General features: G+C 46.8%; 1 protein-coding gene across 1 annotated transcript in view; it reads right to left on the bottom strand.

Moving 5' to 3' along the window:
* Nucleotides 1-20,500, bottom strand: part of KASH5 (KASH domain containing 5) — a 1,087,213-nt gene that overhangs the window by 773,394 nt on the left and 293,319 nt on the right. Inside the window, exon 5 of the mRNA XM_063942893.1 lies at nucleotides 8,765-8,826. Coding sequence (XP_063798963.1) covers nucleotides 8,765-8,826 — 62 coding nt within the window. The remainder of the gene's footprint in view (nucleotides 1-8,764; nucleotides 8,827-20,500) is intronic.

Genomic DNA, 20,500 nt, shown 5'->3' with positions numbered 1-20,500 from the left:
GGGTGTGGCCATACCTGTAATCTGCAGCCAGTTAAGTTGATTGCCAGTCTTGGAAGCGAACCAGAGATTGCAATCAATGTGGCTGGTAAAACTTTAAACTTTCTTGTAGACACAGGGGCGGCCAAGTCAGTGATAAATTCGACAGTGGGCATGAGAACCACTGGTAGGACAATTCCAGCCATGGGAGTAACAGGAGTAGTCCAGCACTACCCTGTTAGCAAACCAGCCGAGATTACAATAGGGCCTTTGCATACCAAGCATTCCTTTTTGCTGGCTGCATCGGCACCAACCAATCTCCTGGGAAGAGACTTACTATGTAAAATGGGTTGCGTCATTTATTGTACCCCTGAAGGTGTATTCTTGGACATTCCTGAGAATCACGCTCAGGAAGTACGAGACATGCTAGACTCCCCATCAAAATTAATGTCACATTCCATTATGACAAATAGGAATCCATCCCAAGTAGAAGAAATGACATCTCAGATACCAGAGTCACTTTGGACAAAAGATGGACAGGACACTGGATTAATGGCAAACGTAGCTCCAGTAGTTGTGCAAGTAAAAGATGGTAGGATAGCTCCAAAAATCCCACAGTATCCTCTGAAGCCAGAGGTGGAGCTAGGAGTTTTTCCCGTAATAGAGCGCTTGCTACAACAGGGCATTCTAGTAAGAACGTCCAGCACCGCAAATAGTCCCATCTTCCCTGTTAAAAAGAGTGGGGGGAGGGGTTACAGGCTAGTGCAGGATCTAAGGGGGATTAACAAAATAGTTGAGAGTCAGTTCCCCGTAGTGCCTAATCCAGCTGTCATCCTAATGCAAATTCCTCCCACTGCCAAATTTTTCACTGTTATTGACCTCTGCTCCGCTTTCTTTTCGGTACCTCTGCACCCTGACAGCCAATATTTGTTTGCATTCACATACAGAGGAGTCCAATACACGTGGACTCGGTTACCCCAAGGTTTCATAGATAGTCCAAGTATATTTTCTCAGGCTTTGCATGATTGTTTACAGTCTTTCCAACCAGACAGTGGATCAGTATTGATACAGTATGTGGACGATTTATTACTGTGTTCAGATTCACTGGAAGCATCTCTGAAGGATACGAAACAGCTCCTGTTTCATCTTTCAGACACAGGTCACAAGGTTTCCAAAGACAAGTTACAATTATGCCAAACTAAGGTAAAATATTTGGGACACTGTCTAACACAAGGACTGAGACACCTGACCGCTGATAGAATCCAAGCCATTAGAGACATGACACTGCCACAAACCCAGCAACAGATCAGGACGTTTTTAGGAATGTGTGGGTATTGCCGTAATTGGATCCCAGGGTTTTCCATATTGGCGCTACCTTTGCAGGAAATGGTCTCTTCAAACAAACCTGATCGGATTTCGCATACAGACGAATCTGAAACAGCATTTGAGAGACTCAAACAGTGCCTAACGCAGGCACCAGCACTAGGTATGCCAGACTATGGGAAACCCTTTGAACTATACGGAACAGAAAGTGCTGGGTGCGCAGCAGGTGTACTAACACAAAAACACGGTGACGCCAGCAGGCCAATTGCATACTACAGCGCCCAGCTAGACACGGTAGCACGATCCCTCCCCACATGCTTGCGTAGCGTTGCGGCGATAGCATTGCTAGTAACGAAAAGCGAAGATGTCGTGCTAGGCCACAACCTCACAATCCATACGCCGCATGCGGTATCTGCCTTATTGAATTCTGCCCAAACCAGACACGTCTCATCAGCAAGGTTTACAAGATGGGAATTGGCATTAATGGCCCCCGTAAACATCACCATAAGAAGATGCAGTGCATTAAACCCTGCAACATTTCTCCCAGGTGTGCCTGGTCAGACACAAAGGGTGGAAGGTGAGAGTGATGGGGAAGGAGGATTTAATGCAAAGGAAGATACACATGATTGTATGGAATATTTGACCCAAAATTTTACCGCAAGGCCTGACATCAGTGACAATCCACTGAAAGATGCAGAACTCACGTTCTACACGGACGGTAGTTGTCACAGACAGTCAGACTCGGGAGACTTGTGTACTGGATACGCAGTCGTAGATGACCAAGACACCATAGAAGCGGAACCGCTAGGCCCACCTCACTCAGCCCAGGTTGCTGAACTGGTCGCCCTAACCAGAGCATGTGAATTGGCTAAGGGTAAGTCAGCCAATATCTACACCGATTCTAGATACGCGTTCGGGGTAGTCCATGATTTCGGAGCCCTATGGCGGCTCAGAAATTTCATGACGGCAGCTGGTACACCGATAGCGCATGCAGCTCACATAAAAAGGCTTCTAACAGCGATACAGGAACCCGACAGAGTGGCTGTTATCAAATGTAAAGCACATACATATAGCCAAGACCCAGTATCCCTTGGTAACAGCCGAGCAGACGAAGCCGCAAAGCTTGCAGCTGCTACCCCCATACGGACAGACACCACACAGTTGATGGTATTTAATACCATCAACACACAGAAGTTGTGTGAGATGCAGAATTTGTGTTCCACACAGGAAAGAGCAGTCTGGAAGGCAAAGGGATATGGCCAGGAGTCCTCAGGGCTCTGGACGGATGGACATGGTAAACCAGTGGCCCCCAGGGCATACCTTCCATGTCTGGCTGAAGCAGCTCACGGGCTGACTCATCTAGGCAGGGAGGGGATGTGCAAATTGGTAAGAGCATACTGGTGCGCCCCAGGATTCTCCTCTCATGCGGGTAAAAGAGCAATGTCATGCCTTACCTGTCTGAGAAAGAATATTGGAAAAGCAATACCTACAGAACCATCCCATATCCCACCTGCCGGCGGCCCTTTCCAGGTAATACAAATTGACTTCATTCAATTACCCCCATGTCGAAATTTGAAATATGTACTTGTCTGTATAGATGTTTTCTCGAATTGGGTCGAAGCTTTTCCAGCAGCTACAAATACCGCTATGTTTACAGCTAAGAAAATTGTGCAGGAATTTGTATGTAGATATGGTATCCCTAGAATCATTGAAAGTGATAGGGGTACCCATTTTACAGGTGATGTCTTTCAAGGAATGTGTAAATTGATGGGTATTGATAGCAAGCTGCACACTCCGTACCGTCCACAGGCGAGTGCGAAGGTCGAAAGAGTGAACAGCACTATTAAAAATAAATTGAGTAAAGTAATGGCAGAGACAGGATTGACGTGGCCAGAAGCTTTACCCATTGTTTTGTATAGCATCAGAACCACTCCCAGGTCCCCTCTTAATCTGTCCCCTTTTGAAATTCTGTTTGGTCGACAACCGCATGTCATGATTAACCCTCAGGATGATTTGAAATGTAACAATGAAGTAACTGTAAAGTACTTGATTAACATGAGTAAACAGTTGAGGAATCAAAATGATAATCTGAAGTTGGTGATTTCTGATTTACCAGGTAGTAATTGTCATGACATTGAACCTGGGGATTATGTAATGATACGAAATTTTCTACGCTCAGGTTGTCTTATTGATAGATGGGAAGGACCATACCAGGTCTTATTGACTAGCACCACAGCATTAAAGGTTGCTGAGAGAGAGACTTGGGTCCATTCATCCCACTGCAAAAAGGTTGCCGATCCAGAGAAGTCCCGTGATAAGGAACAGACGGTAGAGGTTGTATCACTGGAGTGTCTGTTCCAGGAGGACTGAGGCGGCACCTGAGCCTCGACGACCGAAAGCAGTTGTCGACTCCCTTCTCCCTTTTATTGTTTTTCTCCACTTCCCAGCCCCTCTCCCTTAAGATTTCTTTTTCCCCCTTCTCATTCTTCTCTATTTCCTCCTCAAAGATGGACTTGCCCCAAGAGACTGTGATCCGGATTTTGATGTTAACCATGATGTTGACCAGAGCAGTCTGTTCCGGCGAGAGTACCATAGAGGTCGAGAGAGGTTCTGGAATGGGTTCCGATTATGATGATGGAGGCGTAGTTTTCCAAGATCAACCAAACCAACAAGCAAAGGCGAGTATCAGAAAACGATCCGATAGAAGAAATTGTGATGGATTGTTAGCTGAAGAAAATTGTATCTGTAGGCTCTGTGATAATCTGGTTGAAGATGGATGCATAAAGAAATGCCAATCTAGTTTTAATATCCATATGGACCGGCATCCATTGAGTGACTATCACTCTCTAGTGGGTAATGTGTTAAACAAGACCGATTGTTGGGTATGCTCTCAAGTACCTCAGGGTCACAGTAAATCAGGGCTAGTACCATTTCCTTTAACGTTAGGGGAGGTACTTGAGCTAAGTGGTGGGAGACCGGTGGACCGGAGGTTTAATATCTCCAGCCCTCCTAGTTTGAAGCTCCACCAATACCATGTGGATAGGTCCCTCATATGTTTTAACATCTCCAATCCCAGAAAACCGGGAAATTGGGAAGTGTCATGGAGCAACCTTACCATGACCTTTTCACACAGAGCAGATAGAATGCCTACAGATACAGAGCTCGTACGCCACATAGCCAGTAGAGGAAAATCTTTCCGGTATCGATATACCTTAGGAAATAGGATTACTAGAGTTGGAGAGGTATCACCAGGATACTGTGCACATATCATACAAACTGATACGTGCATTAGGCAGATGGAAGAATTAGGGTCAGGAGATTTCACCTGGAAGGTTTGTAACATGGTCATGTCCTTCTCCGTCCCATATGTTCTCCCCGATGATGCATATTTCATATGCGGGAGAAAGGCGTACAAGTGGCTTGCCCCAAACTCTGAAGGATTGTGTTATATTGGAAAAGTATTGCCTGAAGTGATGACTGTTACACATGACAAAATGAAGGACATACACCGTGGTGCCCAAGCTCCTTATACTCACACTCATTACGAGCACCGAGTTAAAAGACAACTGTCAGAAAGGTTAGAGCATCCGGCCTCTGATCTTATCCATGAATCCACCGGGATTCAGGTTCTGGTAGCGTTAGATTTCACTCGTACCGCTCGAGGAGTGATGAATTATAGATACATTTCCGCACTCGCCAATTTGTTAGATAATATCACTGAAATGTATGATGACACGTTTAGATACACTGGAAGAGAACTTCAAGCTTACAAAACAGAACTAGTTCAGCATAGGATGGTTCTTAATTATCTTACAGCAGTAACAGGCGGATATTGTGTTACATTGGCAACACAGTACGGCATAAAGTGTTGCACGTATATCACGAATAGCACCGAGGATCCGGTAGAGGTCATAGACCAGAAAATGGATGATATTCTCCAATTAAAGTGGGAATTTCGTCGAAAACACAATCTCACCCTTGCTGCTGTAGGTAATGAGCTGACTGGTTGGGTGTCATGGTTGAACCCGCGAAATTGGTTCTCCGGTTTAGGAGACTGGGCTCAAGGAGTCATAATGGATGTTGGAAAGTTTCTACTATGTATCTTGGGTGTCGTTATATCAATTGGATTGATATTTAGATGCGGGCAGGCTTTAATGAGGTGCAAGCAAAGTACAAAAGTGATGAGCTTGAGGAGTGAGGAAACCGTAATTAACCTGGATTTGATTTATGACCCAATGATAGAAACCAGAATGTGATGAAAATGCGATTATACGGTCCGTTTCTTTCACCTGTTTTTCTGCTTTTCTCCAAGATACAAAGACCCCCTTGGACGAGGAAGCTGACGAGACGAGATGTATACAGACAACAGACAAGCACCAAAGAAGAAGATTTGACAACTTTAAATATGGACACTTGATGAACTTTGCCATGGATCCCCAGTTTCCCTAGTATCTTTAAACTCACGCTAGCCCAACATTTTTGTAAATCTGATGGCACTGACAAAGCTTGTTGCTCATGCCTAAGGAGCAATACAGCGCAAAGAAGACGACTCTCAACAGATACCGAAAACAACTTCAACAACAGATGTACATTTCCCTGACATAGAATATCATTGCATTTTTCGTAAGTGTTCTTTATCTTCATCTCTACAACCCTCAGGTAACGACACACATAGACGATAGGGAATACAGGCACAGATATCAGCAACCACATACCTCCCCCATTCATGTATCATCAACTAAAATGTGCATCCCCATTTTGTTACAACCACAGCCGAAATGAGCTCGGTAGAGTTTGACAGCCCATCCACAGACCTGTACCACAGGATAAGAAGGAATTCAAATGTATACTTCGCAATACCTCGAAGCTAGATTTACCACACGTACGGCACGATGATACATGACCCTCCAAACATGGACTCATACACACATGCTTCTACTTTCTCACTAGGTCATACCCTCTTCACACCTACTCCACTCTTCTCCCCTACCCAACCATGGAAATCAATTAACCCCTGACTTACATTTTTCTCCTTAAATGTTTTGTGGCAGTTATTATTGACTGCCAAAGGGTGGACTGTCAAAGTCAGAAAAATGTCTCAATGCACGTTGCCATATTTGCACCGCACACTGGTCCGCGCTGCGCGTGCGTACGCTCTCCCGTGGATGCGCATACCCGCAATAGCGTGCACTCGCAGGCGCGGTATGCGTATTTACGGTAGAGTTTATGTAGTCGTAGCGTGCGACTCATTCGTTACAAATGTTCACAATTAATGTAGTTTATAGATCATGGTCCCTTTGATAGATTCTGAAAGTTTGGTTAAAATACAATGTCCCAGAGCTGAGGAATCCCTCTTTATATCGTACGAAGGGTCTAACAGGAATCATACAGCAGTGTTTGGTACCCATCGGAAGAGTATTTAATTAGCAATATTCCGGTGTTGGTTTGGAGCGTATTAATCGCTCGTGCGAATAGTTATGGACATAAGAAGTTTATGTCCATTTCTATTATTTACACATACTCAGGTATGCGGCGGGAAACCCAGTTTCCCACCCACCTGAGCTGTTGGAAATCGTCACAGCCCACCTGTATGAATCACCCTATGACCTTTTGTTATGATGCAGGGCCGAATTCCTTCGGCCAATGGACAATGGGATTGTAGGACCATGAGATTGCATTGTGTGTGGGGCATAAATAGGCAGGCCGACCACATCCAGCTCTCACTCTCTCATCAACGGTTATCTGCTGATAGCCGGGAGCTGGATATCGAGGCGCAGGCGATCATACCCTTTGTGCGTAAGTTTCTCTCCGTAATCATTGTCTTTCTGTGAGCCAATTTCTCTCTCTCTCTCTATCTCTCTCTCTCCTCTTTTCTCTTATATCTCTCATAGTATTATAGCATTGTATTGTATTGCATTTAGGTCAGAGTAGTATTGTCTTTTTGTATTTTAGTTCTGTGGTTAGGAAGTCTCTGTTATATTGTAGTGTATCATTTGTACTGTTATCCCCTTTTACAAGTATATTAGATATAATACAGTTAATAGGCCTTGGAACCTAAACCAGTATCTGTGTATTTTCTATAGTGTTAAGTGTTCACTTGAGCGTCGGTGACGCTCAAGCAGCTTTGTAGTTAGTCAGGTTACACAAAGTTGCACTTACACCCTGTACTCACATTAAGGTATTCTTTGTATTTCTTTGGTATAAGGTTTAAACATTAAGGTATAGCGTTGTGAGCGTCTGCGCCGCTGGTGATCTCCTCGTGGTCTCGAGCGTCCGCTACGCCATAGCGAATCATTACTCTAGTCATAACCAATAACGTGTCCTGTGATCACTGGGCCGTGAGCGAACGTGACGCTTGAGCGTCTCGCCTACGGCTGAGCGATCGCTACGCTAATAGCGTACCATTACGGTACTTCTTAAGCAAACAGCGTACAGTGTTCTTAGCTTCATAAAGGGTTGTTTATACGACAAAGGAATTTAGCATTGTCAGGTGTATTGTGAATAACGGACAATAATGTGCGGTGTAATCTGAATTGGTACTAATCCTGTGGCCACGCCCTTCCCCGTGAAGCCACACCCCTATATATTTTTTGTTGCACGCCTTTGGCGCACACTGTCCCTTTTTTAAACATGGAGTGCCCAAAGGAAACTTTCGCCCTAAGATCCACAAGGTCTAGAACCAGCCCTGTCACCGATTTTAGTATTTTTGAATATTTTTTTTTTCTTTTCAAATGTAACATGCACCCAATTCAGTACAGGAGAGGGGGCGCCGAAACATACCCTTGCTCCAGGCACCATGGCACCTAGCTACACCTCTGTGTACACACATCGGCTGAATCACGCTGTGGTTGGTGGGAGTCTCAAAGGTTGCCTATCGGCCATGTCTTTGTATGTACATTGGTGGAATCACGCCATTGCCAGTGGCCGTCTCTATCTGCCATGGTATTACCATAAAGATGCAGTAGTGGCAACAACAAAAGATGCAGGCACAAATGCAAATGTTTCTACCTCTGATTCACCCCCATTATGCAGAGCTGTCAGGGAATATTTGGTTATTCATATCAGTCCCTGCTACAGTGAATCTTACAATCTACTATATATTCCCTACCACATGGACACACACAAACACTAGAGTTAATTTCCTTGTCAGAAGCCAATTAATCTACCAATATGTTTTGGGATTGTGAAAGGGAAACCTGACTATCTGGAATAAACCCATGCAGACATGATGAGAACATACAAGCTCCACATGATATGGCCATGATTGGGATTAGACCCATGATCGCAGTACTGTGAGGAATCAATGCTAATCACTGTACTGCCCCTATCTAGCACACACATGATACGTGATTTATTAATATAATAGCAATATAATTAGTGCCATATATAATAACCCAGGAAATAAAGTTACAAACATTTCAGATAATAAAGTTATGAAGAGTAACCTCTCTGTAAATTCACCTACCTGTAAATGGCTGTTGGAAATCTTTCATAAATATCTGATCGTCCCTTGCTTCATGTAATTCCCTAGGAACCAAGAAAAAGAACTGTAGTAAACAATAGTTAGCCATTTCATGTGTAAGACAACATGCAGGGAAATAATCCACATCAATAACATTTGATATAATCACAAGGCCGCCAGTCACATTTTAGTTTTGCATACATTGTGGCCAAAATGCACTATTTAGATAAAGTGTAACTGGAATAAGCAGACAATAGGCACATGTGCAGATCTGTATCTGTGTTCATTAATGTGCAGTGTGACTGACAGGCTACGACTGTTTGGGGACAGGTAGGGTAGCGGGTACGGACAGTGTTTCAGAAAACTGGAGGTGGTGACTCATTTTCTAGGCGTACTGAGGCCAATGACAGCGTCCTTTGATGCAGCTACACTGCCCCAGGAATGTGAAAACACCAGCCATCCTGAGAAACCTGAGGGTTATTCAGATGACAGGTGTTCTCACAGATTATCTGATAATGCGTCTTTAGTAGTGACGTGCAGTCAGTGAGGTCAGAGGCTGGGGAGGCACAAATGGTGGAGGCTCTCAGTGCCAGGAGCCTGTCTCACCCCCTACACAATTTAACTCTTATGTCCCTGCACTACATCCATGCAAACCCAGGGAGAACATACATACAGTAATAGCCAGGTCACAGCCATCACCATAGTGTTGTGAGCAAACTGGTGGATACTAACTTCTGGGTTAGGTGCCCCCATTGCCCCCTCACCTACAGAAACTCAGATGGCCTGGTGCAGCAGGTTACACAGGTCAATACAGTCATCAGTGATATTGGCGCTCATTCCGAGTTGATCGCTCGCTGCCGTTTTTGGCAGCGCAGCGATCAGGTTACTACTGCGTATGCACCGCAATGCGCACTCGCATCGTACGGGTACAAACAGCATCGTTGCTGTGCAATGCTTCTAGCGACTAATCCATTCGCACAACCAATCGCAAGGAGATTGATAGGAAGAGGGCATTTATGGGTGTCAACTGACCGTTTTATGGGAGTGGTAGGGAAAATGCAGGCATGTCCAGGCAGGGCGGGAGTCTGACGTCAATTCCGGGACTGGACAGGCTGAAGTGATCGCAAGGGCTGAGTAAGTTCAGACCTACTCAGAAACTGCAAAAACATTTTCGTCCCGCTCGGCTGCACATGTGATCGCACACTTGCAAAGCGAAAATACACTCCCCTGTGGGCGGCGACTATCTGATCCCTGTACTGCAAAAAATAGCTAGCGAGCGATCAACTCAGAATGAGGGCCATTGTCAGCAGCATCTGGGGAGGGAGAGCAGGAACATATATGTATACATCTCACTACTGTAACCACACACACACACACACACACACACACAGAGTCCTGTCCCCGCACTCACTACAGATTACACACACACACAGTCTTGTCCCCACACTTACTACAAATGTTACACACACACTACAGATTTAACACCCATCACACACAGACACACACACAGTCCTGTCCCCACAATTACTACAAATGATACATACACACACTACAGATTACACACACACACACAGTCCTGTCCCCACACTCACTACAAATGTTACACACACACTACAGATTATACACACACAGTTCTGTCCCCACACTCACCACAAATGTTACATACACACTACAGATTACACACACACACAGTCCTGACCCCACACTCACTACAAATGTTACACACACACTACAGATTATACACACACACACAGTCCTGTCCCCACACTCACTACAAATGTTACACACACTACAGATTACACATACACACACACACAGTCCTGTCCCCACACTCACTACAGATGACATGCACACAGATTCCACTACAGATGACATGCACACAGATTCCTGACACACACACACACACACACACACACACACACACACACACACACACACACACACACACACACACACACACACAGTCCAGGTACTGGCAGCTACTCACCCCAGTCACTGTGCACGGGAGGCTGCTGCTGGCACTGCGGGTCCCCATTTCCCTCCTCCCTTGCCATGCAGCTCAGCTCCGGTGTCTGCCTTCCTTCACTTCCTAGATTGGTCACATGACCAATCCGAGCTGTCGTCAGATCTCACACACTCCCCCACTGTGAGGCATGCCTCACATTTCTCTGTTCTATGTGGTCTGATTGGCTGCTGTGTAGCCCCGCCCATCTGTATAGGCAGTGTCCAACAGTGTGAGAGATGAGGCTGAACTGCTGCTGCCTCATCTCTATCTCTCCCTGCAATTGAAGGAGCCCTGCAATCCTGGTAAGTTTTAGCTATAAAAATGATTGCATTAGTACAAAGAAGATGCTTATACTGTAAGTTATAATTATCTTCTTTGTGTTATCCCAATCATTTTTATAATGAGAATTCTGAGTATGATAGGGAGCATGACAGGTGAGGCACTGCCTCCCCTGACTGCACGTCCATGGTCTTTAGATGCAACAGCAAATCACAGAAGCTGGCAGGAGGAGTCTTTTTACCCACGATGCCTCCTACAGGATTAGCATATTTTCACTCCATCCAAAGACACAGCTGCTGTGTCTACTGCATCCATCTCTGAATCTGGGTAAATGCTATCATAAACTTTAAACAAAATTAATACAGAATCTTGACTTCCAGGTGTCAAAAGACTAAATGATCTGCCCTGCTTTATGTAGAAAGTGCATTCAAGCAGTTGTTTGATTACTGAATACAGATGTAGTAGGCTTTTTAACCTGCACAGCATTATTCAGTGTCCTTAACCTGAAGATCGAAATTGCATGGCAATCCAAAAGACATAGGGGGTAATTCCAAGTTGATCGCAGCAGGATTTTTGTTAGCAACTGGGCAAAACCATGTGCACTGCAGGGGAGGCAGATATAACATGTGCAGAGAGAGTTAGATTTGGCTGGGGTGTGTTCAAACTGAAATCTAAATTGCAGTGTAAAAATAAAGCAGGCAGTATTTACCCTGCACAGAAACAATATAACCCACCCAAATCTAACTCTCTCTGCACATGTTATATCTGCCCCACCTGCAGTGCACATGGTTTTGCCCAAATGCTAACAAATGTGCTGCTATGATCAGGTCTGAATTACCCCCATAGTCATCTCCGTTCCCAGCACATAGTCTCCCCCCTCCCTGCATATAGTCATCTCCGCTCCCAACACATAGTCTCCCCCCTTCCTGCATTTAGTCATCTCTGATCCCAGCACATAGTCTCCCCCCTCCCTGCATATAGTCATCTCCGCTCCCAGCGCATAGTCTCACCCCTCCCTGCATACAGTCATCTCCGCTCCCAGCACATAGTCTCCCCCATCCCTGTATACAGTCATCTCCGCTCTCAGCACATAGTCTCCCCCATCCCTGCATATAGTCATCTCCGCTCCCAGCACATAGTTTCCCCCATCCCTGCATATAGTCATCTCCGCTCCCAGCACATAGTCTCCCCCCTCGAAGCACATACTGTATCTGTAATATTTTGTAATACCTAGTTTGATGAGCTGGGCATCACCTGGGCTGGAGGATCACACAGTAGGCAGGAACACCACACTTCGGTACCGCACCACACTCCGTGAAGAAAGTGAAAGTAAACTACATCTCCCAGCAACCCTTGCTGCCAGGAGCTCCCGACAGCAAGGGCTGCTGGGAGCTGTAGTTTATTTTCACTTCTTCATTGCTGTGCCTACTGCGCGATCCTCCAGCCCAGGCAATGCCACTAATAAGTGAGTCCACCCATTGGCTGAGGGTGGCACTGCCAGACGGCGCCCCCTCCTCGGCTGGCGCCCCTGACGAGTGGCATCCTGGCCAATGGGTAGATACACCCCTGCCTGAGTGTATCCACCAATGTGCTTGTTGATCAGAACTGTATCAGAAGTGTGATGGGCATTCGGATTCCTGGGTGGTGACTCCTAGTGTACAAAAAAATGGTCCAATCAGTGGGCGTATTATGGAACTGTCACTCATGTGTGAATGCAAGCGGCTGTGTATACAGACATACAGCCACAAGCATAGCAGGCCGTGGTCAGACGGACAGACTGCACCTGCCATAGGAACTGGTGTAATTTTAAATGGTGCGACTGATGACGGATTATAAGGACCCACCAATCTGTATTTCAGTGTGCACAGACATTCAAAGTGCACATTTGTTCACAGGAATGTACACTAGGAAGGAGTTTGTAGTCCATTTGCATAAACTAGCAGAATGAGTGTCCTCCAATAGACACTGCTCCATTTGCTTTTGTGTGCCACCCAGAATTAAGCCCACATCGAGAATATCACAGATCTGGAAAGTAAAACCCTGTTACTTATACAGCAAACATTTCTCTTCAGCTCAGAACTGCATGAAACCTTAAATCAACAAGCAGTAACAATTCCATACTAATGCACTAGTGATTTGACCTAGATCGACCGGGCTCTTATGCGAGGGTCCTATTTGTTGATTTCAGTTCGTCATTTAACACAATCGTCCCCAGTATCCTGCAAGCCAAACTCCTCTCCTTAGGGGTCCCAGAATCAACATGCTTCTGGATCATTGACTTCCTGACAGCAAGGAAACAGGTGGTGAAAGCCGGGTCATTCACGTCTAGTGGGTGCACGATTAGCACGGGTGCCCCTCAAGGATGTGTCCTCTCCCCCCTGCTCTTCTCTCTATATACCAACGATTGCACCTTGGCCGAGCAATCAGTAAAAATTATAAAATTCGCAGACGACACCACCGTCACCAGCTTAATCAAGGACGAAGACGAATCTGCATACAGACGCAAAGTGGAACGGCTAATGCAGTGGTGCAGCAGGAACAACCTTGACCTAAATCCCCTCAAAACAGCTGAGATGGTGGTGGACTTCATATCTTTGAGTGTGGAGGCACCAGCGATGAACGATGCAGGGGCCCCGCGCTCGTTCATCGCTGATTCCCAGTCGCTTGTGCCCCGTCGCTTGTGCATGCAGGCCAATATGGACGATCTCGTCCATATTTGCCTGCACTTCTATGGAGCTGGGTGACGGGGGAGTGAAGAAACTTCACTCCCCCCGTCACTGCCCCCCCGCCGCCTGGTCGTCCGTCGGCCGTATCCGCTGTCGGGCAGCTTGGCGGTGGATCGCTCAATGTGTAGGGCCCTTAAGACGCATTCTAGGCAAGGAAGAGAGCTACTGTTGGCAGAGCCTGGCAAATTAGGTGTGACTATTTGGTAGGACTGCAGCTATGACATATTAGGGCAAATTTGTAGGCTGATTTATTTCCAAATCATAACCTACTTATATACCACGTTATCTCATACACAAATAGGATTAGGGAGACTTTGGGGCCTATTTATCACCATCCGCACACAGGATGCGGATGACAGGTGATAAAATTGCCCAAACTTGCACTGCGATAATTGATTACATCGCAGGGATGTATCAATTATTATATAGTTTGGCAGATGCTCAATTAGCTTAGTGATATCATTCAGGTGCTTGAAAGGGAGGGGTATTTCTAAGCAAGAAAAAAAGGCATTTTGTTTCCCCCAGCACACTGAATGATAACAGTAACTAGATGTAAATCCCACATAATAATAGAATTCAGAGATCATCGTTACATATATTTGCGCAAATATATGGTTAAACCCCAAAGCCGCATCAAGGCGTCTCTGTATATTTGGGGTCCCTAGCGCTATATGTAGGTGCAGGGTGTGGCACCCCAAAACACCAGCATAAGCCAGAAAGCCCATGGTAGCATACCAGTGAAAAAACTATAGTGTTAATAAATTAATGTTAGGAAGCCGAAGCTATGAAGAAGGTTATACAAAAATTAAATGTAATTAAAATGGCGAAATAGTGTTAAAGAAATTAGTGTGTGAAAAGTGTTAATAGATAGAATGGAAAGGTATGCCACACTTAAGCCATCCAGCTCAGCCAGTCCAGAGGCACCACAACCCACCAATTATTGCATGCAGGAACAGAGCTTGCGGTCAAGCTCTGTCCCTGCGATGCCTCTTCGCAGCATCATCGGGGTATTTTTCGGAAAAAATACCCCGATGTCCAGCTGCGCATGCACCGCCCCCCGCCAACATCGCCGCTACCCGGTCAACCCCCCCTGTCGCGACTACCCCCGCACGCAGCGCCCCCCCAGAAGATCAATATACTCACCTGTCCAGGGAGCCGGTTCGCACTGCTTCAGAAGGCTGCCGGGCGCCGTGTCCTTCTCCTGCGCTGTGACCCCCTGGTGCTGTAAAGGGGTCACCGCACAGCACATGGGGGACCCGGCACCGGAGCAGCGGACAACGGCTCTCTGGACAAGTGAGTATGGGTTTTTTTTTTACTTTTTGTTTTTTTTACACTGTGATCAGCTTGTGTGTCCATCGGACACATATAGCTGATCACTCTTCTGGGTTCCCGCTCAGATTTCTCTGCCAGGGGCAGAGAAAGCTGGGCAAAAGGGTGCTTTTCGTAGTGCTGCCCTGTGAACTCAGGCACACTGCGGTATTTTTTCACATTTTTTTTTTTTTAGTAAATTTGGCTACCTCACATTTCCCATTCTAAGTATGGGGAATGCGATGTGGATTACTAAACAAAAAGTGAAATAAAAGGTTTGGAGCAGTTTTTCATGAAAACTGCTCCAAATGCCCATTAATACATTCAGGTGAAGCTAAAATAATGTGAAAAAGGATGTTTTCACACCCTTTTCACATTATTTTAGTAAAAATAATTTTAATAAATAGACCCCTAAATATTAAAATAAGAATTTACTTACCGATAATTCTATTTCTCGTAGTCCGTAGTGGATGCTGGGGACTCCGTCAGGACCATGGGGAATAGCGGCTCCGCAGGAGACAGGGCACAAAATTAAAAGTTTGACCACTAGGTGGTGTGCACTGGCTCCTCCCCCTATGACCCTCCTCCAAGCCTCAGTTAGGATACTGTGCCCGGACGAGCGTACACAATAAGGAAGGATTTTGAATCCCGGGTAAGACTCATACCAGCCACACCAATCACACTGTACAACTTGAGATCTGAACCCAGTTAACAGCATGATAACAGAGGAGCCTCTGAAAAGATGGCTTCCAACAATAATAACCCGATTTTTGTAACAATAACTATGTACAAGTATTGCAGACAATCCGCACTTGGGATGGGCGCCCAGCATCCACTACGGACTACGAGAAATAGAATTTCTCTAACGTCCTAGTGGATGCTGGGAACTCCGTAAGGACCATGGGGAATAGCGGGCTCCGAAGGAGGCTGGGCACTCTAGAAAGATCTTAGACTACCTGGTGTGCACTGGCTCCTCCCACTATGACCCTCCTCCAAGCCTCAGTTAGATTTCGTGCCCGGCCGAGGTTGGATGCACACTAGGGGCTCTCCTGAGCTCTTAGAAAGTTATAGTCTTAGAATTTGTTTTTTTCAGTGAGACCTGCTGGCAACAGGCTCACTGCAGCGAGGGACTAAGGGGAGAAGAAGCGAACTCGTCTGCTTGCAGCCGGATTGGGCTTCTTAGGCTACTGGACACCATTAGCTCCAGAGGGATCGACCGCAGGCCCAGCCTTGATGTTCGGTCCCGGAGCCGCGCCGCCGTCCCCCTTACAGAGCCAGAAGCAGGAAGATGGTCCGGAAAATCGGCGGCATGAAGACATCCTGTCTTCACCAAGGTAGCGCACAGCACTGCAGCTGTGCGCCATTGCTCCTCATACACACTTCACACTCCGGTCACTGAGGGTGCAGGGCGCTGGGGGGGGGTGTCCTGAGGCAGCAATAAAAACACCTTGGCTGGCTAAAATACCTCAATATATAGCCCCTGGGGCTATATATGAGGTAAATACCCCTGCCAGAATCCCAAAAAAAGCGGGAGAATAGGCCGCGAAAAAGGGGCGGAGCCTATCTCCTCAGCACACTGGCGCCATTTTTCCCTCACAGCTCGGCTGGAAGGAAGCTCCCTGGCTCTTCCCTGCATTTCTACAGTACAGTAAGAGGGAAAAGAGAGGGGGGGCACTAAATTGGCTCTGTATACAGTATAAGCAGCTATTAGGGACATAACTCAGTTAGTCCCTGTATATATATAGCGCTCTGGTGTGTGCTGGCATACTCTTACTCTGTCCCCCCAAAGGGCTTTTGTGGGTCCTGTCCTCTATTTGAGCATTCCCTGTGTGTGTGGAGTGTGTCGGTACGGCTGTGTCGACATGTTTGAGGAGGATAATGATGTGGAGGGGGAGCAGATGCCTTTAGCAGAGATGTCACCCCCTGCGGGGCAGACACCTGAGTGGATGGTATTATGGCAAGAAATGAGTGCACGTATAGACTCCTTACATAAAAAATTTGACGACATGCCGACTGTGGGACAGCCGAGTCTTCAGCTCGTGCCTGTCCAAGGGTCTCAAAAGTCATCAGGGGCTCTAAAACGCCCGTTATCTCAGGTGGCACAAGTAGATGTCGACACGGATACTGATGCCAGTGTCGACGACGATGAGTCAAATTTAATGCCCGTTAAGGCCATTCGCTGCATGATTGAGGCAATGAAAGAGGTGTTAAATATTTCTGATTTACATCCAGGTACCACAAAAAAGGGTATTATGTTTGGGGAGAAAAAACTACCTGTAGTTTTTCCCCCGTCAGATGAATTAAATGAAGTGTGTGAAGAAGCGTGGGCTTCCCCTGATAAGAAATTGGTGATTCCTAAGAAATTACTAATGGCGTTCCCTTTCCCGCCAGAGGATAGGTTACGTTGGGAAACACCCCCGAGGGTGGATAAAGCGCTCACACGTTTGTCAAAAAAAGGTGGCACTACCGTCCCAGGATACGGCCGCCCTTAAGGAACCTGCTGATAGAAGGCAGGAGGCGATCCTGAAGTCTGTATATACACACTCAGGCATTATACTCAGACCAGCAATTGCGTCAGCTTGGATGTGCAGTGCTGCCGCTGCATGGTCAGATAACCTGTCAGAAAATATTGACACACTAGACAGAGACACGATCCTGTTAACAATTGACCATATAAAAGACTCAGTCTTATACATGAGAGATGCACAGAGGGAAATCTGCCGGCTGGCATCTAAAGTAAGTGCACTATCTATCTCTGCTAGGAGATGCTTATGGACTCGCCAGTGGACTGGAGATGCAGATTCCAAAAGGCACATGGAAGTTTTGCCTTATAAAGGGGAGGAATTATTTGGGGATGGTCTCTCCGACCTAGTTTCCACAGCAACGTCTGGGAAGTCAGCATTTTTACCCCATGTCCCCTCACAGCCTAAGAAGGCGCCATTTTATCAGGTTCAGTACTTTCGATCCCAGAAAAACAAGCGGGGAAAAGGAGGGTCTTTTCTGTCAAGAGGCAGAGGCAGGGAAAAAGGCTGCAGCAAACAGCAGGTTCCCAGGAACAAAAGTCCTCCCCCGCTTCCTCTTCCAAGTCCGCCGCATGACGGTGGGGCTTCACAAGCGGAGCCAGGTACGGTGGGGGCCCGCCTCAGGAATTTCAGCGATCAGTGGGTTCGCTCACAGGTGGATCCCTGGATTCTTCAAATAGTATCTCAGGGATACAGGCTGGAATTCGAGGCGATTCCACCCCGCCGTTTCCTAAAATCCGCCTTGCCGATTGCTCCCTCAGACAGGGAGGCAGTGCTAGCGGCAATTCACAAGCTGTATTCCCAGCAGGTGATAATCAAGGTACCCCTACTTCAACAAGGCCGGGGTTACTATTCCACACTATTTGTGGTACTGAAACCGGACGGTTCGGTGAGACCCATTCTAAATTTGAAGTCCTTGAACACATACATAAAAAAATTCAAGTTCAAGATGGAATCGCTCAGGGCGGTTATTGCAAGCCTGGACGAGGGGGATTACATGGTATCCCTGGACATCAAGGATGCTTACCTGCATGTCCCCATTTACAATTCTCACCAGGAGTACCTCAGATTTGTGGTACAGGATTGCCATTACCAATTCCAGACGCTGCCGTTTGGACTCTCCACGGCACCGAGGGTATTTACCAAGGTTATGGCGGAAATGATGATACTCCTTCGAAAAAAGGGAGTTTTAATTATCCCATACTTGGACGATCTCCTAATAAAGGCACGATCCAAGGAACAGTTGTTAGTGGGAGTAGCACTATCTCAGGAAGTGCTGAGCCAGCACGGTTGGATTCTGAATATCCCAAAGTCACAGCTGGTCCCCACGACACGTCTAATGTTCCTGGGAATGATTCTGGACACGGCCCAGAAAAAAGTGTTTCTCCCGGAGGAGAAAGCCAGGGAGTTGTCTTCTCTAGTCAGAGACCTCCTAAAACCAAAACAGGTATCGGTGCATCACTGCACGCGGGTCCTGGGAAAGATGGTAGCTTCTTACGAAGCAATTCCATTCGGCAGGTTCCATGCCAGAATCTTTCAGTGGAACCTGTTGGACAAGTGGTCCGGATCGCATCTTCAGATGCATCGTTTAATAACCCTGTCTCCACCAACCAGGGTGTCTCTTCTGTGGTGGCTGAACAGTGCTCATCTTCTGGAGGGCCGCAGATTCGGCATACAGGACTGGGTCCTGGTGACCACGGATGCCAGCCTACGAGGCTGGGGGGCAGTCACAAAGGGAAGAAATTTCCAGGGACTATGGTCAAGTCAGGAGACTGCCCTTCACATAAATATTCTGGAACTAAGGGCCATTTACAATGCCCTAAGTCAAGCAAAATCCCTGCTCCTACACCAGCCGGTGCTGATCCAGTCAGACAACATCACGGCAGTCGCCCATGTGAATCGACAGGGCGGCACAAGAAGCAGGACGGCGATGGCAGAAGCCACAAAAATTCTCCGATGGGCGGAGAATCATGTACTAGCACTGTCAGCAGTGTTCATCCCGGGAGTGGACAACTGGGAAGCAGACTTTCTCAGCAGGCACGACCTCCACCCGGGAGAGTGGGGACTTCATCCAGAAGTCTTCCAAATGATTGTAAATCAATGGGGTCGTCCACAGGTGGACATGATGGCGTCCCGCATAAACAAAAAACTAGAGAAGTATTGCGCCAGGTCAAGAGACCCTCAGGCGATAGCGGTGGATGCCCTAGTGACACCGTGGGTGTACCGGTCAGTGTATGTGTTCCCTCCTCTACCTCTAATACCAAAGGTACTGAGAATAATAAGAAAGCGAGGAGTAAACACAATTCTTGTGGTTCCGGATTGGCCAAGAAGAGCGTGGTACCCGGAACTTCAAGAGATGATCTCAGAGGACCCTTGGTCCCTGCCGCTCAGACAGGACCTGCTACAGCAGGGCCCCTGTCTGTTCCAAGACTTACCGCGGCTGCGTTTGACGGCAAGGCGGTTGAAAGCCGGATCCTGAAGGAAAAGGGCATTCCGGAGGAAGTCATTCCTACGCTTATTAAAGCCAAGAAAGATGTTACGGCAAAACATTATCACCACATATGGCGGAAATATGTTGCATGGTGCAAGGCCAAAAAGGCCCCAACAGAGGAATTTCAACTGGGTCGATTTCTGCATTTCCTGCAAGCAGGAGTGAATATGGGCCTAAAACTAGGCTCCATTAAAGTACAGATCTCGGCTCTGTCGATTTTCTTTCAAAAGGAACTAGCTTCAGTACCTGAAGTTCAGACATTTGTGAAGGGAGTGCTGCATATTCAGCCCCCATTTGTGCCTCCTGTGGCACCGTGGGATCTCAACGTGATGTTGAATTTCTTGAAATCACATTGGTTTGAGCCACTAAAAACCGTGGATCTGAAATATCTCACGTGGAAAGTGGTCA

Source organism: Pseudophryne corroboree, chromosome 10 (assembly GCF_028390025.1).
Source record: "Pseudophryne corroboree isolate aPseCor3 chromosome 10, aPseCor3.hap2, whole genome shotgun sequence".
NCBI classification, from domain to species: domain Eukaryota; kingdom Metazoa; phylum Chordata; class Amphibia; order Anura; family Myobatrachidae; genus Pseudophryne; species Pseudophryne corroboree.
The sequence above is the reverse complement of the archived record's forward strand: the minus strand, read 5'-3'. Positions and strand labels throughout refer to the sequence as shown.